This window comes from Colletes gigas, unplaced genomic scaffold (assembly GCF_013123115.1).
Source record: "Colletes gigas isolate AHSC1104 unplaced genomic scaffold, ASM1312311v1 Colletes_gigas_Sc00007, whole genome shotgun sequence".
NCBI classification, from domain to species: Eukaryota; Metazoa; Arthropoda; class Insecta; order Hymenoptera; family Colletidae; genus Colletes; species Colletes gigas.
This window is the reverse complement of record NW_025106636.1, coordinates 2,112,333-2,140,050: the sequence shown is the minus strand read 5'-3', so window position 1 is coordinate 2,140,050 and position 27,718 is coordinate 2,112,333. Positions and strand designations below refer to the sequence as shown.

Genomic DNA, 27,718 nt, shown 5'->3' with positions numbered 1-27,718 from the left:
ATCGCGTAGCGCGCACTGCGGGCGGACGGCAGGGAGGCATGGCTCCTTCCCGCGGCTCCTGCCCCCTCCCCCGCCTTCTAGTCCACCTCCCTCGCCGCCGCGTCCCTCCACCCGACGCCCTCTTGCTCCTCCACAGCACCTCCATCGCTCCCGCCGCGCCACGCCGCGCCTCGCAGCACCTAACCCGACCAGCAACCCGTGCCGCGCCGCGCCGCGCCGCGCCGCCACCGATACTCCCAACCCAACCCAACCCAACCCACAGACCTAACCCCCCTTCCCTCCACCCCTCACCCACTATTCCTCACCCTTCTAGCCACACATCTCACCACCGCCACCCTCCGTCTCTATCCGCTCTCTCATCTCTTCTCTTTTCTTCGTTTCTCTTCTCTCGTGTTTTCTCTGCTCTTCGCATCGCCGTTCGCCACGGCGCGGTGTCTCAGCGGCCGTTCTCTTGCATCGCTGCCACCCATCGCACACGCCGAGCGTGGGGTGAGAAAGTCTAGGGCCGTAGCACCGAACGACCGCGACCAAGGCGCACGGGGCCGCAATTCCGCGAGGAGGGAGCGTGGGGCTCAAGTGTCGACTCCGAGGGTTGCGTTACGAGGGCGGGTTCGGGGGATCAGCAGCCGCCTTCCACGGTCGCCGATAGCGACGGCTATCTTATCCTTTTTCCTCCAACTTTTCCACCGATTCGGACGTCGCACGGTGGGGGCCAGTTCCTTCCAAAATGCGGCTCAACGTCATTTTTTAACCCTCACAGAAATGTCTGCTGATCGTGCATTTGTTAAAGAAACACGACCTTTCTATGCAATGCTTCTTAGAACAACTTGTCAAGTTTATCGCTAGTCGCCGTTGAACTTGGAGTTTCGTCTTTGTTGCATCTTCAGGATAGGCACAAACTCCGTATTTACTCGGTTCTTTGGCGATGATTAATTGCGCGATAATGTGTCGCGCGACACGTTGTTGTTTCCGTCATTGTGCTTCGTTCTATTGTAAACTGCTTCGATGGTAAACTACGCTCTCGCCCCATGTTAGTTATCAAATTTTACATTAGCTCGAACGAACATGCTTTCAACGTTCGCGTTTGCGATGATTGAAATTTAGTAATTGTTATTCCGTCATAACCCTTTCAAAGTCAATAGACTGTTTGCCTTGGCCGTCTTGTATGGACAAAATAAAATAATAACACGTGAGATATTACAAGTCTTGGAGCGCGGAGGAAGCATGAAAATAATGCGTGTCTAAAAATGACATTATCCGTTGTATAAATTTCATTTTAATTCGATATTATAAAAATAACGTTACTTTTCTCTAGTTTGCGACAGTGTGTTTGTAGAGAGTTTCCCGATGTACGTCTAAAAATACTTAGAGACATCGTTCGCGAAGGGTTAACTTCCAAGGATACGACGTTTCTGTCCAAACATTCTGTTTTTGTTGCTTTTATCGATTATGATGCAATTACAACGAGAATATTGTTGATCTCTTGGATATTAATAAGTATTCTGTGCTTCTAAACACGGACAACGATCGTGTTAAAACAATTTAAATAGAGTAGATGATAATTAGAATTATTATGTATAGTGTAAATATACGGATAACATACAAATAGTGGTAATCGATATTTAGTCAGTGATATTCGAATACTTGGAAGATTAAAGTTTATTCGTTTAACGTTGGGATATTCCGCGGGTGTAATAGCAAAATATTCGAATAGAGCGCGTCGCGATCGCGACAACTTAATTCGTCCGATAGTTGCGCGCGAGGCTGGCGAGTGTTTGTACAGCCCTGGAGTCACGTGACGAAAACACGACGTGACGTCACACGCGCAGCAGCAGTCAGCTGCCAGTCCAACATGGTTGACCTGTGAGCAGCGGTGCTACGAACGGCCGTCCGCATTGAACGCTTGTTTCTTCCGATCGTGCGCGCCCCGTTAATCGCCGAGAACCGTTAATATGATATCCTCGATCGTCTCGCGACTCGTCATGTGAGTATTAAAATTCTATTCGGTGGAAAGCCGGGGGAAACAGTGCGGGGAACGAGCAGTCAGCTGCGCCTGGATGCTCGCCATCGTTGACCCAGGGTTGTTCGACACAATTTCTCGATTTACGGGTTCGTTTTATCCTGGCTTCTCTCTCCCGTGCATGATTATCGTCGACCGCGTACACTTGTCGTTTGGTTCTGGAAAACGAGGACCGTTCCGACGTCACCGGGGACCCCCCATCGTTCTCTTTTTCGTTCAACCCTTTATCGACGAAGAAAAAGGAAAAGCGGGGTGGCTGGTCGACGTTGTTCCGCGTAACAACGCGAATCGGATCGGAGGTGCAGTGTTTCCAGTGAAAAGTCGAACAATCGTACGCAATCTGCTGCTTCGATGTCGAAGAAATTATGTCATCGCGTCGTCGCAGCGCAACTCGCGAGGAAAGATTTCCATATTTGGTTGCGAGTTCCACGGCGAGGTTCGCACGATATTTTGCGGTCACGTTTGAAAACTGTAACGGTCGCTCGAACGAGAAGCAATCGATTCGTTGGTGAAAACGGTCAGTGAAGGGTACGTTGATTCTTGTGCGACAAGGGCGTTTCGAATAACCGTGGTAAACGAAGGTAAGAGGAAATGTTTTGTACGTATCCATATTAGGGGGAACGGTAAACAAGGAGATTCGGGGTCTCGGAGGACGCGCGAATTTACGTTGGGTACGAACAATTTCGTTTGGAAAGAAGTACGGTGTGTTTTGGTTCGATGGATTTCCGTGTAACATTAGTGCAATAACGATGGGATGTTATATCAGTGAAAGTGCATAATCGTCGGCGCAATAACCGCATCGTATAATACGCGATGCAAACCTAACCTAACTTGTAAGGTTTCGGGTTCCGACACCAGGCGCCTGGCCTACCGTTGCGGACGTACGCTCGAGTTGCCACACCTTGCGCATAATCCTCGACTTTCTTGATCAGTCGAAACTTGCTTCGAGCACAATTTAAATGTACGAAGCGCAGAAATCTTTGCATAAAAATTTTCTCCAAAGAAAAATCTTGTCCGGTAACCCTCCGAAAGAATGCTCGTTCTTAGGTTGGTCGTTTTTTGCGTTGCTTTGTGATTTCTTCGTATCCACGCAAGCACGACGTCAAAGTTCCAAGTACTATTTAGTCGATGCCATAATAGAACTTGTTCGAGTGCGTTTGGACACGTTCCATGTTCTGGATTGGCGTAGGTATGTTCTCTCGGTCTTTATTCTTCGTACCCATTTTCTACACAGCGTGCCGAGACCGTTTAAAAATAGCCGTACGCGATCGAAGGAGGATAAAACGCACTCCCTTTGGTTCGAGGGGAAGGAATCGTGTGCGTGGCCTTTTGTGCTATACCGAGCATTGTTGTTTCCGTGACCGTTGCCGTCAGCTGATCGAATACGTAGTGCCGCGTCACAAAGAGATACGAAAATTGACACGTTTATCTTATCTGTAGAGAATTATGGTTCGTTAGTCGTATCTCAGACCGCGGTTGTTCCAGGGATGTACTTGTACTTTTTATTTGTGGTTCGAAAGTACGAGGGGAAAATTTTCAATTGCAAGTAATCCACCGAAGCAGATAAGGCAGCTTCGAAGTACGCGCTCGTGTTAGTTTACGTAACGTTACATTGTAAGAGGTCCCATAAGATCTTGCTCGCATTTTACTCGTGAAAGTTTCAAATTCTATAAACTGTTCTTTCGAAGCGACACTGCCAAGTCGTAGCGGTTTGATTCTATTTCTCCAAGCTGTGTTACGTTTTTTGTGGTACCGCGTCACACGTTGCACACGTGGTCTTAGAGAACGCTCTTACGAGTAAAATTGAAACCGAGAGGTCACAGACGAACGTCTCGTGCGTCAGCTGATTGAGACGCTACGTCGCATCGATGGAGTGCAAATATGTTCTCGATGGCGTCGTTCGTTCTCTCGTTGATCTCCGTAACCTAAATTGGATTTAGCTTTCGAACAAAATTAACGCGATATGATATAAACGCTACTAATGGGATATAATATACGTATATAAATTTCACAGCGTATACTTGTTCCGGTGTGAAAAATTGCAAATAGATTATTCGTAGGCCATAGTATTGGACTAAAACTAACAGCGATACATATTAATAACAAGATGTAGATAAGGGGTATCCTTCTGAGTCACGCTGTGTTATAGAATGTTAGTTATACTTGTCGATAACCTGAAAATTACGGAAAAGCGATCGAGCATGTAGTTAAAAAGGATATTTTTTCTTTGAAAATAGGACATTGACTCGAGCTTGAGCTATGCAAATTGTTCTTCAATTGTATGAACTACCCTATAGGGGGGGTATAAATATAGAGAATCTTAAAAATAGTAACTCTTCGATACGTGCCTAAAAAGGCATATATGTATTCATGAGACTGGTATCTAGACAGCCAACACTCTGGTTCGTGTAGTAGGTGCTTAGACTTACCCGGTCCACCTTTCCGTTTGGCCTCGTCGAAGTTCTGTAATTTTATATATATGTATACCCAGGATGCATAGACTTTGCTTACAAGCAACTAATGTTTTTCTCTTTCAATGGGGGGTGCGATACTTGTCACAGGTTTTCTAATGGACCCGAACTCGCACACGGTCACTACACAAAGGTTTCTCCGTAGAGAGAAAGGCTATACAGCGGTCTAAATCACGAAAAAGATTCGGTAAAAAGCGCGCTAACATCGAGTGATTGCGAAATACGACCTTGTCGTTTCGCGAGCAGTTGCACAGACTGTCCGTGGTACATGCTTCCTTTCGTTTCCCGTACAGTTGTACAGAGCACACGGTAAAACTTTCATCCAAACAGGAAGCCGAGAATCTGGCGTCCAGTTCATCGCAAATAATTCTTTTGCGTTCGTGTATGGATCATTGTTAAGATTATGAAAGATCCTCGCGTTCTAATAATTCATATCAACGCGTAGGTATAGTCTTGGTCGTCGCTGTATCTTTCCACTATAACTCAACGTACTCCGATGACTAAACGAGATAACAAAACAGACGGAAATGTTTATAAACACTTTTAATGCAACGTAAGATAGGCCAAGTCATAAAGCAAGTGAACGCACGTGCGCTCGATAAATTTCCCAAACGAGTCTCGTGCGAAAACGCTTTGTTTTGCAATTACGACTTACATTTGCCAAGTTCTTGTCTCCCCTGTTTGTGTTATATCATTCCGTTCCGTAATATACAGGGTGTTTCTTTGCCCGTGACCAGCCTAAATATCTTCATAATGCAGGCTTCCTCCCGGTTCGTAATGGAATTAATAACGAAACGGAAGAGACGAGGCCTGGTGGTAGCCGTGCCGTATATGTTGTTTCATTTGCGCGTCATAATGTTCCTTGACGGATGTTTTGCCTCTCAATAATGTCACGGAATGTCACATCTCACTCTTATTATATTGTTTAAGTTGTGTGACTCACGTCTGTTCGACGGTCTCTTTGTGCACCGGGAAACATTGTCTCGTTGCTCGGCGCAAGACACACAACTCCGTTTTCCTTTCACCTCGTCGACGAGACGTGCGTGCCCGCCCGTGTGTGTGCGTCTATGCGCGCGCGAACGTTTAAAAATAGCTGTGAGTTTTCGAGCGCGGTAAATTGATAGTAAATGCACCACGCCGGCAAAATATACTCCGAACAACGTAAATTCGATGGCCAGAGCACTCGTTTCGCGCGTGTTCTTTAAACGGAACCGCGCGTTTCCGTCTTTTCGCGGTTCCGCGCGTAAAACGCGTATTATAACGGGAGATGATAGGAGGGAAACATTTTGATAATCGTTGTCGAACGACTCGCGATTGGCGGTGTGTTCGAAAGTGGAAGGGGTGGATCTCCGCGAAGAGGAAGTCTGCCGGCGGAAGGAAACGGGCACACCGGAGGGATGGTTTCTTGGTAGACCAGAGGAACGTGGTCGGTCGTTGGATCGATGCCCGGTTGGCAACAGGAGGGTGGTTCTGTCGGTGGTGTGCGAGCAAGGACGGCCATGCAGCACCCTCGTTCCCTCTTTCTCCGGCGTTTCTCCCTTCGGTTCTCCTCGCTTCTCTTCTCTTCTCTTCTGGTTCTCCCGTTACAGCTGTAAGGGTGGCACGGTTCTCCGACGGTTCGCCGTGCAATCGATATTTCGTTTCAGAAGAGATCCCGCGTTAACCTCTCTCGTGTGTAGCACACGTCACAGGCGTCTGACGGCTCTCTTCAGCATCCAGCCAGCTGTGGATAGTGGGCTCTGTTGCATGTTTGTTTTTCCCTTTGGTACTAAGACGAGTACGGGCACCCTCGATGATAGTAAAGAAAACGTTAGGCACCGGGCTAAATAACGGCGAATATTTCACGATACCCTTTCCTCCAATTACTTGGACGATTCGTTGTTACGATCGAGGATCTAACTTTATGAATTTTCAAGTCTCTTTTTATCGTCGGTGTTTGTATAACGTGTGAGGAGATGTATCGAAACGCGAGTGTGTTTGAAATAACGGGGCAAGGAGAAAGCAGCACTCGTTGGAAGATGAAAATTGTACGCGCGCGACGATTAATTTTCCAAATGCCAACCGGGTCGAGATAAAAACCTATCGACTCTTTCTCTTCTCTACCTTCACCGCGACACCCGCGCCTATACCCGCAATCTATTTACCTAGCTTCTCTGTTTCATTCCCTGACCTATATTTCCAATGTTACTGAAAGGTATCTCATTTTCTATGGATGCAGTGGTTTTTTTTACGTTGCGGTCGATGTAGACACCGGGTCGAAACGAATGTTCGGTTTGGTTTTTCGTTGGAACGAACGCGAATTGGGGGGTTGATGGTTTATAGACAAACATCGAAGGTTAATTTTAGGAAGATGTAACGAATCAGAAATAAACAACTTCTTATCCGTTGTCTTGTTCGATAAAAATTACACACTGTACGATGTGTACTCTTCGTATATACAAAGAACGTCGAATTTAATTATTCGGAGCTTCCAATCGTTGGACGTGGTAAAATTTAGCAGTCGAATGCGGTCGAGTAAAAATGCAACTTTGGAATTACGGCACGCGATGTGTATGGCCGTGTTGTCATGCAAAAGTCTGAATCTGTTAACCTCTTGCCTTACGATTTAATTTGAAATCGTGCGTGTCACAGCCGGCCCCTGAATTTATTGCGCGTCGGAAAGAAAGGCCAATCCGCCATTGCGAAAAGAAAGCTTCAAAAATTAGTTCGAAAAGAATAGACCTAGGCATCGTCGTCCAAGTATCAGCTACCAATTAAAAATATGTTTGTTCGCAAGCTCCGATTGTTTCCCGAGCCCAAGGAGGTGGGAGCAATTTTTCGTATTGAATTTTCTTCGAGGAGCTACGAGTGTGTGTTTTATGGGCACGCGACAGTCGATATCGTCGCGATTTTGGACGATTTGGGGGTACGGCTCGTTCCTCCGGCTGTCTGACGTGGCTGGCGCGTTATTACGTCGCGTTCGGCTGAGCGTACGACACGCGCGGGGCCATGTCGAGGAGAAATCCACGGCAAAGAGGCCTCGAGTATTTCAAAAGGCTGGCAGCGACTGGAAGGAAAAAGGAGAAAACCCGCCGCGGAACGGGGAGGAAGGGAGAAGAAGGTAGTTGCGTCGGTGTTGCGGTAATATGCCCGAGTACTTAGGATCCTCGACCTCGTGACGTCATTGCCCTCATTAGAATAATTAAGAATGCCGCTCGCTAATTACGATGCGGCTCGCTCGCCGTACTTTTTCATCCTCTTGCTCCCGCGCCGCCATTCTGCTGGTCTGACGCGAAATCTCGAAATGACCAGAAAGAATTCCCTCGACCGACACGATCCATCGTCGAAGGCCTGACGCTTCGAGGCACGGGGAACACCTTCTATCGTGAAATCAAACGGTAATCCCTCTGTAACGTTCCCTGGCTCCGTTCCGCGATGCGAATATTATCGAGGGAGGTTTCCGTTCGGTCGAAAACAATTAAACGCAGCGGAGTTTCCGTAAAAATTGCAAGCCTGGATGGAAAAAGTTTGCCATTTCGTCGGAACGAGCGAGCTATTTGCGCGATTCGCGTCCCTACGGGCCGATTGGCCGAGGCGTTATCGCGGTAGCGCGCGAACGATTCCCCGGGGGGATTGAACGGAACATCGAAGCTCGGGTCGCCAGATAACAAGTTCGTGTTCCACGGGTCTCTCGGCTGTTCGAGGCTCTCTCCGCGCGCCGTTTTGATTTACACCCTCCTTTTTCCCGCCCTCGTATATAATTACGCCATTTTCTCGTAGGCCAGCCCATATTTCTTCGTCCCTGGAGACGCGCCAGGGAGCAAAAGTGCACGTCACGAGGGTGTGGTAAAGAGCACCTCGCTCGTGGAACGAGGAGGGTGGCGCGGCCAGAACCCAAGAGTATCGTGGGGTTTGCCAGGGTGATGACCCTTTGGGCGTACCTTGAGACCTTACGCTCCTGGTATCGCCACGATATCCATCCCCCCACCTACCCACTCCCGGTCCTCTTTTCTTACCTCTCTCCTATCCGGCTCCCTGCTCCTTTTGTTTTTCTTTTTTCGCCCGACACTCCGCCTCTCTCCATCTTTTTACCCGTTTTGCGGGTGGGTGGTAGCGAACGATCGACGCGCGGCTAGATCATCGGAGGGGAACGAGGATTCGAACGACGCGATGGAATGCCGGTCCAGAACTCCGCAGGACCCTTTGCTCGTTGCTCTATTTTCGGGGATCGACGGCCAAGGGACACGCGAGAGAATTTCCTAGCTCTGTCGATTCATTTTATTTCGCTGACCCGTCGTTCTGCTCTGTTGGCACTCTCGCGCACCAGGGTCAGAGTTTAGTTGCTTATAAAAGCTGTGTCCTTGACACGCGCGAACGTATCGATCGGCCAAAAGGGGATGCACGAAAGTCCGACTTAAAATCAAATTCTTGTCCGGTACGAACGAAACTCGGTGCAGTATGCGTTCAAAAAATTGTAATCGATTCCTACGTGAAATTTTCTGCAAGGCCATCGTCCTGTTTCCAGACAATTGTCGCGTGTTTGTATCGAATAAAAATCAGGGTGTGATCTCGGAGAGGGCGAGTCGCGTCTGTTGGACAGCGGCGGACCCGTTTCACGTTCCCAATAAATCTCGTGTACCGCGGAGCCGCATTAATTTCATGCCGTTCTTAAATCTTTCCGCGCGACGCGCGTTAGTAAACGCTCGCGTCCAGCGCGTGCAAGCGTCCGCCGCTTGGTTCGTTTGAGAAAGTTCAGACGCAACGGGGCTGCGTGGGAGGTCCCGCGATTCACCCTGCTGTTTCTGGATCTTTTATAGCACGGATTTCCCAACATTCCTCATCGGTGAATACAGCACGCGTGCTTGCGTGCCATGAACCCTTGTTACCGTTTAAACTTTACACCCAACGTCTTATCCCGAACGATCGACACCTTTTGGTTCCTCGATAGACGCGTGCTTCCGGTTTCGTTATAGTTGAACCTTATATTTAGTCTTCCTAGAAATTTCAAATATCTGATGTTCGATTTTAACATCGGCGAAGGATAATTTTCGTGCTTTCGTGCACATTTCCCGATCCAAATTACGAGCAAGCACATGCTTATTTATTTACGGAATCTTAGTAAGTCTAATCGTCGTTCTCGAAACGTGGTTTATTCTTTAAATACTCGAAAAATAAATCAGCCCGGCTGATTTACGCTGGCTTGTATTTCTTTTCAAACGTTTTCGTGCGCCACAAAATCGTTTTCTTTTCTCTGGTATTTTTCTCCCTCCCCTGGGCCTTCTCTCAAGAAAGACGATGCGTCGACGTAGCCGTCGTAGCCGTCGGCCACTCTCCGCTGTTTAAATATAAACCCAAGCGCAGAAGTGGCCAGCTTCCAGTTCGGGCGTCGCGACGATCGTGGAACCATACATCCGCCAGAAAGCTCGAGTCCACGAGGCCTCGGTTCCTCTCAGCTTGCTCCTTGTGCTTTGGAAAATCGCTAAGCATCGCCGGTGTTCGGTTTTGTCCTTACCAGCTGAGGACGCTGGACCAAAAAATACGGTTCGGACTCGAGAAGAGATCAAGCAACGAGAATCCGTATTGGTCAATTTTCCCGGTGGATTTCGAGATTCTCCGTACGCTTTCTAATCTACCGATCGCGTAGCTCCTCCACTTAGTTTCGTTCAACTCGAAACGATCGACGTCGTGCTTCGATATTAGAAGAGGATTCTGAAAACGAAGACAATCGAGGCGAAATCTGCGAATTGAGAGAGTTTAATTGGCAGCGGAGTTTTAACGGTCGAGCGTCGAGAGAAATTTTCAATCGGCTTTCAGAGAGTTGGCGAGTTGCAAACTTTTCGAAAAGTTCCCAAAGTTACCCCGTGGGAGGTCCGGGAGGGAGGTCTGGGCTCGGCTCCGTTGAAATTGTCGGCCGTATTTCCACGATTGCTAGGTCCGCGCCGTGTAGAAAGGAACTGATTGTCGTCGAGACTCGAGTGCCGCGTCTAAGAGCGACTCGCAGAAGTTGACGACGAAATCGGAGATTTCTGGAGAGCCTTGTGCTTCCGGTGACCTGCAGATGTCTCGATAAATGTCCCAGTAAAGTCTCGCGTGTTTGTCGAACACAACACGGAGTTTTTGAGTCGCGAGATCTGTTCGAAGAGTTACCGAAGCAAAGTATCTTTGAGGCTTCGTCGACGATCCCTGGGTGTTTCCTACGAGGGATCCCTGTGTTCCGGTGTCCCCGAAATTCGACGGTGGCGACTGATTAATTCGTCCGCGGGAGGAGTCCCCTTCGCGCCATTCGTCTCTGTCAAACCAGCGGACGAGGACGAGGAGAAAAATAGTTTGGAGAGGGAAAGGCTGCAAGAAAGGAACCGCTGCAAAGAAGTCGCCACTTAGAAAACGGTAGTTGAATCGCTTAGCTGGTCGTTGCACCGAAACGACGTTGTGGCCGGCGTGACAATAAAGGGCCGGTCGAACGTGCGCGATCGAAGGAACAACGAGAGTAGAAGAAAAAAGGCCTCGACCGGGTCGAGAGAAAGCAGAACCTGTCCTCGAGCGGTCGAAATTCGGAAAAGATCGAAAGCTACGAGGTCTGGAAATCCGCAGCCAATTCGCTTGGACGCCGAGAAGCTTGCACGTTTGGATTATCAGGATCTCGAAATCGTTGCGACTCGTGTGGAAATCGTTCGCATCCGATCGGTCAGTTTTCTCGGAGGATTTCGAGAGTCTTCGGTGAACATCTGCAGGGTCGAACGAACGTACACTTTCTAATCCGGCGATCTGCCGTTGCCAAGTTATTAGTCGATCGTCTGGTGAACGGTCAGAGCGATCGAGGCTAATGTAGAACTCGTCACGGTGATTATAGAATCGCGGCGCGCGTGCACTTTGTATCCCAAGCTTTTTATCGTTTTCTCGAAGCCTAACTTGAAACCATGACCTGTCCATTGCCTCCGAAGGGCGCTATGCCGATCCCGGTGCCCGCAGCCACCACCTTTTATTCGCGTAACTTCCATTTGCCGATTTTTAAGCGCGTCACGGTCGTCAATACCGTCTCCGTGGTCTTCTTGCCGTCTCCATTGAAGATCGTCGCGAAAACGTGAAGATATCGATCGATGCTTTTCCAATACTGAAACTGGTTTTAAAAAAACAGCGTTAGAAAACTTATGTTCGAGATCATTAGGTTGAAAGTTTGAGAAAATATTCCATTTCGATGCAGAACCCTGGCGAAAATAGCGTCGGACGAAAGCAATATCGTCGCGAGGGCACCGTATATGTTTCATCAAACCCCATTAGCGAGGATGACTTCCGGTCCTAATCCCGGCCAGACGTTATTGTTCGCGAATGTTTCTCGCGACGAAATACAAAGCGTTGCGACGAGCATTCGCGGCGGTCGTAATTTTAGAAATTTTAATTGCGTAACGGCTAGGCCGACATATCAGCGTGACAGTTGTCAAATTGCAGTGAATCGGTGGTCCCCGAGTAATTTTGCTCAAAGTAACGTAGAACCTCCGTTGATCCGATTCGAAGAACGGGGACGCGACGTCTAGACGGGAGAACATTTGACGCGTTTCTCCATTTTTTTTTTTAATTAAATTGCGAGAGCTACAGAATTTTTACGAGTTCCTACGAGATTCTGATTTTACGGCCGACTTTCATGGAAGTATTCGAAACGTATCGATCGCGGAAAAGTATCGAATTGGGTCAACGAGTGCTCGACGTATATACACCGAATACTCGCGACATCGATGTAAAATCGGTAAACAAGATTATATGGAACAGTGTTTCTCAAACTGGAGTAATTTTCAACAAAAGTACAGTAAAAGGAAAGGCTTATAATATTTAAATTTGATATGGATTAAAATAAAATAATTGAATTCTATTTGGGGTTCGTAAAAAATGTTTCTTCGTGAACGGGGATACGCGATGTAAGGTTTGTGGAACACTGAGAACGTCATGGATACTGCCGGAGCATGTCTGAAACTTTGAAGAACTATGTTGGTACAAGTTACTCGAAAAGCTCCTTCGAACGCGTGTAATCGTCGATTATATAATATTGTAAGTACTGCTAAATCAAGTCTGAAACTTTGAAGGAGGCGTAACGGCGAGAATATTGTTTAAAAATGTCGAATATCGTCGATTAATTTTCTATCTTCTCCATGAATGTTACTTAAGACTCGAAATGCTTTTCCTAATATGGTTGCAACAATAAATCGGTCGAGGGGATAATGGGAAAGATGAACTTTTATTTTCGGATCCCTCTTTGTCCCTGGCTCCTTTACGCGACAGAATACTTGGTCATCCAGGTTCGGGAGTCCTTCGACGTCGATCTCATCGCGTCATCGTTATGGATTACCCGCATGATTCTTTGTCGCGCCCATTAATCTTCGTAATTAAACGAGCGTTTACATGCGACACGACAATATCTCATGCGTAAATCATCGTTGACTAAGGTGAAAGTTATTAAGTGTTTACGATAAAAGCTTGCGACTGGGATCGAAATTAACGATTCGCAGTAAAATACTTCTTATTATTATAAATGCAACGAGAGGTATAAAATTAGCGATAGGTATAAAGGAAGGTTATACAATAAATGATATGTAGTATCCCTGTTTCTGTAAGTCGAGACTACTGATCTACGCGTAACAAAGTTACGTTGCTCGCCACATATTGTATTTAATAGAGGAGATAATTTAACAAACAAAGATGTCCCGACCCTTGATTCACTCAGGCTACTGCCCCTGGATCGTTTCCAAAATTCGCAAAGTGTCATTCGACCGAACAACTTCGAAATTACCACGAAACGGTGCAGCGTGGCGTTCATCCGAGCTGCCAGCTCATCGCCCTTGGAGGCGATGACAAAGCCCGAAGGAAAACGAGAGAAAAAGAAACTCTCGGGGGATTCTCGATTCTTTGTTTCTAACTTGCGATGTCTCGAGCCAAAGTTTGCCAGAATTTTATCCAGCTGTTACTCGAACGAGCTATTATTCGTTCCATGTTACAGAGAAATTAGAAACACTCGGATTATGAATCCGAATACATGTAGCGTAAGTTTTCAATTCTTCATCCTGTTGCCAAATCTTAGTCATTGTTTACGTAAGATTTGTTTTCTTTGTAATGATTTCGTCTATTTTGCCTTGGTAATTCCCAGACACTCTTAATACGAGTCTGGGCAAGGTAATTGAAATTTCAACGAGAATTATCAATTATAAAACTTACCAGGAAAATCATACCCCGAGTTTCAAACGTATTCGTTCAACGAGAGAGATAATTTGATTGCAATTTTCACCGAACAAATAACGAATCAAAAGTTGTTTCCGGACGAACACTTTGCTCGTCTCTGGCTGAAACTCTCCAGCTAGGGGCGTTTCAGGTCGCAAAAGTCTAAAACTTCGTTCGGTGCTCTGTCTGGGTCCGTTTGGCTTCGTCTAGTTTCTAAGGCTATAGTTGTTGGTACGTAGCTTATTCTATATCGAAGTTGTTGCGAGATGTAGCGGTGAATCGGGTTGATGCTCCTTGTCCCCGTCTTGAAATAACCGGACACGCCCTCGTTGCGACGTTTTCGTCGGTCTCTTGCTCATTAGCGCTCTAAATGAATCGCTCTGGCTCGGCCGAGGAAAGTTAATGGTCCGTTTAATAACGATACCGTACGCTCGAATTGCGAGCCTTCGATGCCGGGGACTTGGAACGGACAATCGTGATTTTTCGTATCCGTCGGTGCTTCGATTAATCGCCAAGAGATAATAAAGAGGGACTCGAGGGAAATTGTGGCTCGAGAAGGGCCGCGATTAAAATAGAAAACTGGGTCGACCCTGAAGCTCAACGAGTCGTCCCGTTGCGTGTGCCGGCGTATTCCCAATATCAGTCGCCGAACCATACTTTCCATCAAACCTGGGAAACGTTAAAAATTTCCTACAATTTCCAAACCAACGATTTATAACCAATTCCCCTTTGGTTCGAGACTATTCTCCATTTACTCCGGGAAAGTAGTTTATCGACCGTTAGAAGACCGTCCTGAAAATTCGCTGCTAAGATTTTCAGAATAAAAAGACTACCTGCATCGTGTTTACTCCTTTTTGAATTTACCCGGCGGACAATGGCCACGAGCCTGGCGTCGAAACCTGTTACGAGAGCACAATGGCGAAGTAAATTTTCTTTCGACAATATAAAACAATAACTATTCTCCTTCGGACCTCGCTGCGAACTTTTTTACAGTCCATCGACGACGATGCTCTCCCTCCGTTGAATTACAGAATTTTCATGTTCCACGCGTGCTTTCAGCGATTAAAATTAAAATACCTTCAAAATATTTAAAAAAAATTAGCGTTATTCTCTTCCCTCTGTAATATTTCATCATCAGGATGGCCGAACACTCTGTATATAGTTCCTTCTTTTTTTATCGGTCGGCCAAAATAAACATTGGTAACGTTTACGCGATGAAATTTACTAATCTCGCGTGATGTTTCGAAGCGGAGACATTCCGCCGAGTCGGTCGTGTTCCGCGATTTCGAGGAGGTCGATAACCCACGTCGCGGACGGAAAAAGCTCTCGCAAGATCCGAGTCCGCGGTTCTCTCGGAAGGAGCGGAGGATTCGCGACGGAACGTGACAGAATCCAGACTCCGCGCGCGAACGAACGACAATGATCTTGACCTCGTACGAATAAACACGTCGTCGTAGACCGAGGTCGCCTCCGCGTTTCCGCGTAAGCGCGCGCACGCGTTCGGTTACGCGGCTGCATTAATAAACATGAAAGCGACAGCTCCGCTAACAATTGGCTCGAATCGCGTTTGCGGTTTTATCGCTCGACGAGCATCGCGTTACGATCGTCCGAATTTACAGCGACTTTATCGACCGTCACTAATGCGCACACCGCCGCTAGTTTTTTAACCCTTTTTCTCCGCTAAAAACGACTACTATCTTATTCGGAAACAAATTCTCTGCAACGAAATTTAGAATTTTAATTATAGAATTTCTGAACGTTCGTTCGTTATCTACCATTCGAATAAATCGTCCATTTAGGTCATAATCGTCGTGTTTACCCAACCGATAATAACGTCCAAACAGCTATCTTCTAAAAGCGTTGTTTTTTTCTGTCTCAAAGTCTGTTTTATTCAACAGACCTTAAGGGTCTAAGGTCACTTTCCCCATGAGCTCTGATGTACGTATGTAAGGAATGGAACAGTTTAGTCTTGAACTTCCTTGTTCGTCGAGGTGCTACGAGTCATGTTCCCATAAATTTAAAACAAAATATCTATGTTCTGTTTTTGGTAATTCTTTGATCAAATTATTTCTATACCAAATTCTAACGTATTTAATCTGCAAAACTTGGTCGAAATCGAGATTTTTCGAAGATCGAGGTATTATTGTCAAGTGGATCGATCCTTTTAAATTAGCACGATCGCCCGTTGATTTAATATTTACAAACACACTATAGATTCGTCCGAGGACGGTTGACCCAGTGCGTGTTCTACTTTCGTTCCGAATTGGCGGCAGTTCTCGGAGCACCGCGACGCGTAATTAGACGTCGCGTTCTGTGTATCGTTCCGAAATATATAATTAATATCGCGTCGGTGTTCGATATTAAATCCCGAAGCTATATTTACACGCTCGGAAAAAGTGTCGGGCGAGATACTTGGACGGACCACGTGCTGAGAATCCCAGCGATTTCATTTAGAAAAGTTAATAGACTTCCTGATTACGTATCGTGCTTCGTCCGAGTATAAAAGAACTTTTTATTACCCATAACGAGCTTGCTAATTGTAAGTACATATCTCCAACGAACAAACTTTATTACATAAAGTTGGAACTTTATTCTATTTCCTGGCTAATTTCCTACCAATACTTTAAACGTTAAATTTTTGACACGTTTTTGTGGTGGTTCAACCGAGGATCGAATCGTTATGTAAATATACGTAGATAAGTAGCTTTGTGCGTGTCACATAACCTATGCGATAAGCTGAATGCGTGGCAGAGTGAATTTGATCTGCAAAGTCTGTAATAATAAATAACTCGAGGTTCTCTTTAGGCGGCCTATTGTCATCAGAGATTTTCCTCTATATGGGCAGACGGCTTGATAGGGTTATAGAGGGTTAACGACAAATCGTTTTCCGATCTGGCCTCGATAGGAAGGCGGTCGTGAATCAGCGCGCTCCATCGGCCATAGGATTCCTCGCGAAACGGAAACACGGAGAGCGCGCGGTGCTCGTTAGCGCGCGAATAATTTCCACGCAGTGCGCACAAAGGACGCCCTGTTACGCAATCTAGCAGCGACATTGGTGACAATCATCGAATTACCTGCGAGGCTCGATCGACTATAGTTTCGCGCGATTCCCCACCGCGAGACGAATTCTTTGCTGGTTAGTCGTCCCTCGATCGTCGAACGAAATCGAGATCGTCCAGAGCTGCGATCGCAGCGAGTCGAAGTCATTTAAATCGGTGGTTGTCGAAGAATTCAAACTTTCGGAGCAGGAACGTCCGATCTATAGAACCGAAACTGGCCAGTTCGTCGACCAGTGAGATCATTGTCGCTTCCAGTCCGACTGGTGGATCGGTATTCCGGTCCGCGCGACAGCGGCTTAAGGCGCGAAAATAGAGTCTGTGGAGCCGTCGGTGCAGCCAGAACCCCGCTACGCATTTAGTCTTTAACTGGAAGCATCCGCGAGCGGAACGAGACGCAGTAGCGGCTGCCTCGAAGTTTTCCGCGATCTAACTGCGCTCAACCACCGGGTGTCCCTTCGGAACTGGTGGCTCGGTCGTCGCGGTACGACGATGCGAGCGTTCCTGGAAGGGTGCAACAAGTGCGAGGCGCGATCTTAAGATGGTACAAGCGACCTGGGTGTTAGGTCTGGTGAACCGTCTCGAAATAGATCGTGTCGTTGAAGGTGCACGATGAAAGTATTTCGAACTCGACTCCTCGATCGAGGATCGTTTGGTTAGATCGGTCCTTTCGCGACTCTGTAAGCGTTCTTTTAGATGATCCGTGATTGGTTGGGGTCTGCTTTCTAAGCGACTGCTTCGATGTTGCAGTTGGATGCGTCGGATCGGGCCGACCTGCATCGAAAATCGTGAAGGACGGGGCTCGATAGGGCGATAGATCGTGTCGCTAGACCAACCAGACAAGGGAGAGAGAAGCTCCGGGAATATGGAAACCGAAGGGATCGAGCATCGGCCGGGCAGTTCCGTCGAAAAACAGTTTGTCTGGATGCTCTGTAAAGCGGGAGTACCTGGAATATTGGTCGAAAGTTTCGAAGCTTTCGGGCGGTTTTGCGCGAACCTGATTCCAAAGAGAATAAGCCTGGGTTTCTTGCGAGTCCTGGCCGCGCTGCTGGTGATCGTTGTACCCCGATCGATCACTTACCTTTTGCTGTATCCGATTTTCAGATTAGTGTTCGGCAATTTGTATCCGGCCTACGCTTCGTACAAGGCGGTGCGGACCAAGAATGTCAAAGAATACGTGAGTATTTGACGTCCGCGCGCTTGGAACCTCTACTCTTGACCGATTCCATTAGAAGCGATTACGTTTCATGATCTTAATTAATGGAATTGGCTGGGGCGTCGCGCTGGACCTATCGATAACACCTTAAACATTGTTTCGCGATGCTCTCGCGCTCTGCTTTCTCGTTAAACTCGTTAAAAGAAATAACAATTTCGACAAAACTTGCATAACGACTCGAAGAAGAGTTCGAAGAACGGTATTTATGGCGACGAGAGGTCTATTCGACTCGATCCAAGCGTCCTGGATCCCCTTCCAGGCCATTATTTCCCTTATTGGTAACACTCCGCGCCGCGTTGCTAGTCATGATAAGCGTTCTTTCGTTTCCAGGTCAAATGGATGATGTACTGGATCGTGTTTGCACTGTTCACGTGCGCGGAAACCTTCACCGACTTCTTCTTTAGCTTCTGGTGAGACAATCGTAGCCTGTATGCCTTTTGTTAGTCGCGTTCGGTCTTACGGATAAAATTCAACGCCGTCCAGTTATTCGATATTTAAGCAATCGAGTCTAAGGTACCAGAGTCGTGACGTAACGAATACCAGTGGCCAAGGAATGCCGCGTATCGGCCGACTACCGGGTTAGAGTCGAACAAAGAAGATGAAAGACGATCGGTCCGTAGCTCGAGAGCAAAGTGTCCCTTCGCGAGCCATTTACGAAGTCGCTGGAAAGAAAAAGGGTGCGAGGGGTCAAAGCTCGCGAATGTTTGTCAGCTCGGTCACGGCCCCATTTTCGCCGGAAGCGGTGAAAATTCGTGCGACCCGAGGCCAATAAACCGACGTGAACCGCGTGGTCCGTGGCTCGCCACCGGGAATTCCGAAAGTCTAATTTCGGCCGAGATGGATATTGGCTTACATGCACTTCTGAGGGTTCCACCAGCCGTGTCTCGTCTTCCGTCTCTGTTTCTGGTGTTCCCTCCCTGCTGTGCCAGATCCATCCTCTCCCTTCATACTCGGATTACAACCAAAAAGGAGAGCCCCGTGTATTTCTGGCCCGAAATACCCTCGCACTTTCCTCCTCCCGTTTTCCTTTCGCACACTCTCTCCCTAACGCGCGCCGATTTTTCCCTTTTTCTCTGCTCGCCGCTGCGGGCTTCGTGGTTCACGGGTGCGTCACACTTCGACCGAGAACTGTGTTCCCGGTTTTTTCCCCTCCGCCCTGATAGGTTTCTTTCGATACCGGTGGCGCGATCCGTTTCAATGGAGATCGCTCGACCCATTTTTTCTGCGACTTCGTGGGATTTCGGAACAATAACTCATCGTAATTTTTATAAATTTTACGTATAACCCCTGCTGTAACGTAAACACAGTTCGAGCGAGCGTTGTACCGAGGGGAGATCAAATTTCACCGTATTTTTTAAAATGTCAAACGACCGCCCTTTTTCCCGCTTGTCGACGCAATCGATCGATCCAAGTTGCTCTTAACGCGACTGGTTTTTACTCTTTCCGGTCCAGGTTCCCCTTTTACTATGAAATTAAAACTATTCTGGTGGTGTGGCTGTTGAGCCCAGCCACCAAGGGCTCGAGCATCCTTTATCGTCGCTTCGTCCATCCGGCTTTGATCCGCCGTGAGGCCGAAATCGACGAAGCTCTCGCACGCGCGACGGAGCAGGGTTACACGGCTGTCTTGCACCTTGGCTCGAAGGGTGTCAACTATGCCACCACGGTCCTCATGCAGACCGCCATAAAGGTAAGTTCGGACATTCGGCCGTAAAAGTCTAGTTAGCAACGCTGTAACGATGAAACCGGTCGTCCGCGGCACGAATCGTGGCATAAAATACACCGAACCTCCATAAAACACAATTTCATTATTTCGTTTCTTAGAGAAACGTTTGGTAATCTTCAGCCCCGTATATCCACCGTGTTATACGGGGGTTGATTGCATCTTGTTCGTATTGCTCGATCGACCATTTTGGTTCCCTCCATAAAATGCCATTATTCTTTTGCCGCGCAAGACGACCGGGTGACCATTAAATACGTTTCACTCAGAATCCTAACTCGCCCACAGCTTGAACAAGCCCCCCGGCTAATCGTTGGATGATTTTTTCTTGATTTTATGTTTTCGTTGTCCTGCACGCCTATCCTGCACGCCGTCATGGCCTCTAATCAAAAACTACCACCAACGTCGATCACCGTGTCATCACACATCATCTAACCACTGGCAATCATCGCCGTCCCTTTAACAAATTACAATCGAAATCAATAAAAAAAAAAAAAAAAAAAACAAACAAACCATGTCGTTGTACACGTACATGTGTGTGTGTGTCACCATGTGTCCGTCTTTAACACCAAACACGCGGCGACGGTGTTACACGTTCGTGTGCCAATAAACACATTCCGTTGTCAGCATTTGCTGAAATCAGATTCGGTCGTGTTGCGTGAACTCTCTGCCAGCCAATCGGACTCGGCGATTTCTAGCTTAGCCAAGCCAGCAACGACGAGTCTTCTGACGGAGAGGGAGAGGGCAAACGACGCCGGGACGATCAGACGAGCACTGTCATGCTCGAGCGTTAACTCCGAGGAGTTGGTCGCGATGGAAGCGGTGCCCAGCGTCTCCGAGGACAGGGACGACATGGACAGCGAGCTTCTCGCGTTCGAGGACGCCCAATCGGAGATTTTCAAGACACCGCAACCCAAGAGGACCGTGAAACCCCGAAGGGCCAAAAAGGGAAAGATCGCGAAACAGCCGAAATCCAATCCTCGCGAGGACTTGGACTATTTGAAATTCAGCGACGACGACTACGAGCCAAAGACCTCCAATTACATCTAACCGGTCGAAACGGAGAGTCCAAGTTACCGATATTAGGGTTACCATAGAGTTAAACTTTTTTTTACCATTTTTACTGGCGAGCTATCGAACCAGGTGTGCGCGTGCGAGTTTACCGAACATCATTAGTGTGCGTGTTTCCGTGTGCTCGTGATAATCTTAACCGTTAGAGCGTCGTCGGCGAGGCGGAAACTATAAAACGGTTTGAAAATATATTTTAGGTCTAAAAATTAATTATCCGGCCGTTGTGTGAAATTTATTCGAATTGAACTTGTTTCTCCGCCGCGTTGCTGTCGTCGAGTAGGGCTTAAAATTGCCATAATAGAGCCGCAAACTAGTTTATAGACCCGATGATAAAACAAAGTTTGAACCGCGTGAATATTACCTATTCACGGTGAACCAAACGTTTGAGACGTGCCATCGAGCACGGTACATTTTATTCGCGAAACCTTCGAGTAGCGTTTTAGGCGAGCCTTTTGATGCCAATACTGTGTGTCTTTCTGCAGAGTCTGCAATTTCTGTACTTTAACGTACCGAGTAGAATTATTCGACGAATTTCTTATCATAGTGATTCGCAAAATCAATCCCTTCGAGCTACCTCGATGTACGCTTCACAGGAATAGTCATTTTTATAGGTGGTGGGATCTCGCTTGGAACGAGACCAAATAACGTACAACATCTTGACGTGAATTTTACTTTGTCGTACGTAAACTTTTGACGCGCGAGGATAATTTTATTTTCGAACTCGTTGAATTCTTTTCTGCACAAAGATATACGTTTGCAAGTTACCAAGCGATGAAATATAATGTTAATCCAATTTACTGTGTAAGTTTATTTGTACGTATTATCATATTGTTAAATTTGTATCGTGTTCTGGCGATTATCGATTCGTCGTCTTTCCTAGCGTTTAATCCTCCAACTACGTAAACAGTGAATAAACGATCGTCCATTGTTTTGAAACGAGTGGTTCGTCCTGTCGTAGCTAGGGGGTTAAAAAAGCCGCTGAAACCGAGTCTACGTAACCATAGATTTGAAAAATCTACGCTAGTTGAACCGTGGGTGCAACTAGAGCTGGAAGAAAGAGTTCAAGACTGTCATGTGATCGAGGTAACAAGAGAAGCACATTTTCGCTTCGGAATCATTACTGTAAATCTCTCGTTGTTCCTTACGAACATTTCATTGCGCTTAAATGTTTCCAATCTTGACAAGAATTGAATTGTACAAATGTTTAGATTAATATATCAAATAAAGTAAAATTTGAAAGGAACATCTACGCGAGAAATATTAGGAAAATATGTATATGCTGGCTTTTTGGATGCAAAAAGCTACGCATATCTACGTTCGATGTCATGATTGTTCCAAGGTAATCCAAACTCTGGATTATACTTTTGCTTCCAATATGACTTACGAATTTTTCCGAACAAAAGGTAATCAAGTTCGATGAATTGTTCGTAAGAAACAACGATCGACGCAGAGTTGTTAAATGACGAACAAGTCTTTGGATTCGATTACGAGTGTAATTTTAAACATTTTGATACTTTATAAAGGACTCAGAATCTCACTGTACGCGATACCCCAACTACGAGTTTCTTCGAAAGATTTTTGTGTCGTCGATTGTTCCCTACGAGTCTACAGAAATTGTACCGATGAGCTCATTTAATCAAGGAACGCTTAGAGAGTAAGACTTTTTATACCCGATCCCAAAGATTTTGCGCAACAATGATATGGTATTGTTTCTTTTTTTCTCTCTTTTTTTTCGAATAAACGCATTCTACCGACAAGGATGTACGTTGCTCCCCCTTTACTTCGTTGACTATCCTACTGCTCATAAGTATTCGGACGTCCATTTTAACTAGCAATTAATTCAAGTCGATAGGCGTAGGAAATTCAATTTGGCACGAAACCAGAGTTCGACTATCTACATCCATTGATTTCTTTTCCGATTATAAAAACGTTTCTTAATAGTATTTTTCACCGGTTTACATCAAGAATTTATTCGAATTATAAAAGTCGGCGCCCGGGACAGGATGCGTTGAAACAAATTGCATCGCGGAAGAAAGAGTTTAACTTTGAATATTCCGAGTCTTGTAAACACGGACGCGGAGGTCTTCGGAAGGTAAGTGAGCTCTAACCGCGAAGAATACGCGTCGGTGGACTCTGGCTCGTTAAAAGAGCACGTTGTTTGGGCCTGGAAAGTAAAGTTTGAGCGCATAAATGATACTTATGAGCGGCAGGATAGACTCACGAGCACTGAAACGTTCGCGTTTCGCGATCATCCTTGCGGATTGGTTGTTCCTCCGGTTGGTAGCGAGCGAATCCCGTCTAACTAGTTGGTCCAGTTAATCAAGAGAGCCCGGCTTCTTCTATCGCTGGAACATGCGAACACGCTTGCCGTTAACCCGTGCCAGAAAGAAACGCATCCCGGATAGACAAGGGACCGCCTAGATCGAACGCTAGAGACGCGCCACACGGTTTCGTAGTCTCTGATCACGGCAGATAACACATTAACACCTTATTTTCCGGGTTGGTATGACTTTCAGTTATTTTTTCTTTTCCGGTACACCCCCCCTTTCTCGCTCTCTCTCTGTGCTGCTGAGCTGCGATTTTAATTTTGTTTGCACCCGTATAAATGCCTGGTAGACAAAGCGACACTGCGGATTTATCGGAGCACGCTGTAAAAAACGGACAATGTTGGTCTTTTCAGGGTGGCGGCGGACTGGTGCAGCATTTGAAGAAGAGCTACAGCCTGAGCGACCTGACCGGCGAGAAGGAGGACGAGAATAGAAACACGTCGCACATGCACGACGAGACGGACATGGAAGGTTGCTCGACGATCTTAGCGCCGCTAATTCCTGCTAATTCTCGCTCGAGCATATCCTTTAGTCCGTTCCTTTGCTCCATCTGGCCGATCGTTTAATGATTTCGCGGAAATCCTGAAACGAACATAGTTCGAACCTTGGTCCCTTTTGGTGCTGGGCGTCGTGCGTGGAATTGCCAGACGTTTCTACTCCCCTTCTTATTCTAATTGTCCCAACTATGCTTCTATGCCTGAGAAAAAATTCAGTTTTGCAACTCGGAACGTGTTGAGATTTATCTTGGTATTGCTCGAAACAAAAACTTTGTAGGAAATTTTCTTTGGTATGCGTAATCGATCTAGAAATTGAGTCAAGGCGATACGTCGAATAAATCAGCAAAAATAAAACATCCCTTCCGCACACGGTGCACCGTTGCACCCCAAGGGTCGAAGAAAATCGATCGCCGAGTCTGAAAGTTTCTAGGACTGGTCCTTGTTCTTTGATCGGTCGATCCTTGAGTTTAAACGTAGCTAAGTCAGGGCTAGAGCTTTGTTTCCTTGAAGCTAGTAGATCGATAAACGATGCAGGCTTTGCTGCCGCGTAAAGTTGACGGAAATGAAAGCTTGGTATCGTTTGCAGTGGAACCTCGTCGAAGGGAGCACGTGGGACGAAGAGGCTATAGTCCTCGCCGGACACAGTCGAGTAGCAATCGTGTGGAGATGTACTTCTCCGAGGTGGACGTCGATGTTAGACAACCCAGGCCTAGGGAACCGACAGCTAGCTTAATGTGTGTATCGTAAAAATAGGCTGCACGCAAACAATGAAATTTGTTTGTGACGATGATAAATTTTATATTTCAGTAATATTAGATCTTCGGACGATATATCCAGCGGATACAGCAGCGGAGAAGCGTTGCAATCTACTCGTTCGTCTCAGGGTGATTCGTTAGTTAGAACATCGAGCGTCGGCGCAAGAACACGTGCAAAACCCCGCTCCACCGCGAAGAAAACGCCAGAGGTACTAAATCCGACCGTCCAAACCCCTAAGACACCATAAATCAAGGTTTAATCGCGCGAGAGTTCGAGCCCCAATTTCATTCGTCGGCGGGAAGCTAATCCTAATCGGAACGAGCACCCTCGTCGTATTCAAAGTTTTCGCGCTGAAATTGAGCATCGATCGATCGTCACCTTTACCACAGACGAGGTATAGATCCTAGACTATGCATCCAGGTGTCACAGAAACAGAAATACCGAACCGATCGATCGTTTCGTTCAAAGAACTGTGATCCTAGGAACTATAGCTCGATCCGTGCGGCAGAAAGAAGCATCGCGAGCAACGTCTGTTCTATACCTTCTCTGTGGCTTTACGTAATCGTCCAGCGAATTATCGTCGTCGTTAAAATCGATTTTTGTGGTATTTGAAGGACGCAGGAGGAGAGGATTCCGACAGCAACGATCTCCCTTCCCCCAAAAACATCTCACTTCCGACACCTCTAAGTCTCGTCACCCCCGAACAAGCTCTCGAGATCTTGCTTCTGCTATCGAAAAACAGTAATGTTGCAGATTATATAAAATTCGATCGTGGATCCTTTGTCGCAGGTAACGATGATTTAGTCGAAAACACCAGTCAATCAGGCCCCGAACCGCTGAAACTCGAGTCAGAATCGAGATCGGACTCTGCTCTGACCGCAGAGGTTCAGATCATTCAGAGTATAGAGACGAAAACTGTCCCTGAACAATCCGCGAGCGTCCAAGAGACAAAAACCGAGGGAAGTTCGGAGACTTCACCTTCCATCATTGACCAAGTTCCTTCGATAGTTTCCGAAAAATCTGTCAAAGACGTGGACCGCTCGGTGACCGACGAACTATGCCAGAACAAGTTCGACGAACTGAAGCAGCTTCTCAGCGAAGCCCACAAGGCTGTTAATAACATCGTCCATACTCAAGAGCAACCGAAACTCACCGACACCGATGACTCCGAGACGTCCCAGAAACCCCCGCAAGATGAAAATATTAAAGAAATATACGACGAAACCTTAAAGAAAGTGCCTTCGAAAGTCGACGAAGAATCGAAAACTGTGGCGTCCAATGATCCGATAAAAATAATTACGGAAAATGACAATGCCTCGACCTTGGATTTATGGGCGACTCCGAACGTATCGAGGAGCAATTCCGATAGCATAAATCGCTCGGGAAAGTATCACAAGAAGCCAGCGCCGAAAATACCTCTCACGAGAAGCGAGGAAGATTTGGCGACCGACACCGATTCCCAGAACGCGGTGAAAGCCACGCTGGTGATTAAAACCGGGACTCTGAAGACGTTCTCGAACGCCGGTGCTCCGAAGGACGTCTTCATCGCCCACGTCGCGGACAAATCCAAAGGAAAGAAGTCCAAGAGACAGAGGACCAAGGAAGGGTTCTCGAAATTGTTGACGATTCCCAAAAATATTTTCCACGGCGCCTTCTCCAGGGACCAGAAAGGTTCCTCCAAAGCTGACGACTCCAGTCCGGACGTTAGCGCTTCTCAGTCGAGATCGAACAGCATCGAGCCGCAGGAAACGATCATAGAACTTGCTCCAAAATCGTCCAACTCGAGTCAAGAAACAAACGACAAGAGCGACGATACTTCAAACAGCTCGGATATTTACAACGACGCTGAAAATGCGAACAAAGTCGAGGAAGAGAAGAACGATGGAACGCAAATAAGAGAAATGTCTCAGTCGCCGAAAGTTGGGAGAAAATTGGAGTCGGACATTTACTAATTTTACCAGAAACGTAACATAGGAAGGCGAGAGTTAGACGGGTCTAATTGACTGGTTTTCAGAGGCGAATTAAACAACCCTTGTGTCATCCATCCTTTCCCATCCCCCTCACTGTTTAAATACTCTACCATATTGGAAATCTGGAGAGAAGAATCGGATTAACTCGTTCAGATCGTATGGAAATGGTTTCTAGAGTGTTTTCTGATTCCAGTAACTCCTTAGTCACTAATAATTTAGCGAGCGTTGCATTTTACTGTGCTTCTAAACGCGCATGTTGTTGGCAATTGCAATACAGCCGCGTAATCATTAACCCTTGCTTAAAAAAAAGAAGCGTATTAATCCAGAATGACTCCCCGTTAAACTTTGCCCGATTATAATCGATAATTATCGTGGCAACTTTGTCCCATGATCGTGTGGTGTGTTTGCTGACCGGTTATTAAGAACGAATCGGTTTCCAGCAAGGGTGGTTCCCCCGTTTTGTTTTAAGCGACACGTTGACCGCTTTGAAAAAAAATTTGAAGCAACGAAACGGTGATCGGTGCTCGATAATAACCCGATAACGCACGATCCGTTTCTGGTTCCAGATAACAAGCTTTGCCACCCTCCCCCGCAGCAAGAAGGTCAGTAAGAAGAAGGTGGCATGAAATTTAGGGACAGCTGCTGATCGCATCAAGGAATAAGTCTCCTACCGTTGTAACGACGGATACGATTAATTCAGCATCAGCAGTCGCCGAACTCACGAAACGCGTAATGCATAACGAAGTTGTGTCCTAGCACTAGCGTTACACGATTCGTTTGTACATAGCTCTCCCGCACGAAGCAAATTCTAACCGTTTACGTTGAGGCGCCCGAATAAGTTCGGGTAAGACCCGAAACGTCTTCGTTTCGTAATGCTCGACGAAGATCTTCTAAATAGAAAGTCCTCTCCAAGCTTCGTTGATTCGTTTGGATATGAATTGTAAAAATTTCTCCCATGTTAGAGACGTATATACACGCAAGAACACGTCGCGTGAAAATTACCCCTCGAGCGAGGAAAGGATAAGACTCGAGGTCCTTTGGTTCGAATCGATCAGTTTCCACGGAAATAGCAAAAGAAAACTGAAGCAATTGGTTCGATCGTGGCTGGTCGTGATAACACCGTTGCTCACGGTCACCCAATAGATTTTTTTAGACTCGTATTATGCCTTTGATTGCGTACCCCGAGCCTCGATGCATACCTTCGTTTCAGTCGAGAGGTTTTTTTTATACACGAAACATTGAACGGTAGCAGAGAATGATGCTTACCGCACTCGCGATCAATGTTTGCTTAAGATCGAGCGGATCGCATGGAATTTCATTTCCTAAGCTTTTATAAACTGTAGCTCTGATATTTTGTAAAACGATCGAATCGCTATAAGGGAGGAGAAACGTTCTTACGAAGACGCGAGGACGGTTGTATTAAAAAGACAGAAA

General features: G+C 46.7%; 1 protein-coding gene across 4 annotated transcripts; it reads left to right on the top strand.

Annotated features, from left to right (window-relative positions):
• Positions 1-1,855: 1,855 nt before the first annotated feature.
• LOC122396625 lies at positions 1,856-26,923 on the top strand. 4 transcript variants are annotated; one of them, XM_043395192.1, is made up of 9 exons: positions 1,856-1,984; positions 17,481-17,907; positions 18,277-18,356; positions 19,399-19,633; positions 23,415-23,532; positions 24,145-24,292; positions 24,366-24,522; positions 24,929-26,440; positions 26,851-26,923. In XM_043395192.1, the coding sequence occupies exons 2-8, from the start codon at positions 17,596-17,598 to the stop codon at positions 26,264-26,266; spliced, it is 2,388 nt and encodes a 795-aa protein (XP_043251127.1). In that variant the 5' UTR covers positions 1,856-1,984; positions 17,481-17,595; the 3' UTR covers positions 26,267-26,440; positions 26,851-26,923. The 4 variants fall into 4 exon arrangements, with proteins under 4 accessions (XP_043251127.1, XP_043251130.1, XP_043251131.1 ...); XM_043395195.1 differs by lacking the exon at positions 1,856-1,984 and adding an exon at positions 2,018-2,601; XM_043395196.1 differs by lacking the exon at positions 1,856-1,984 and adding an exon at positions 15,704-16,213.
• Positions 26,924-27,718: the final 795 nt, after the last annotated feature.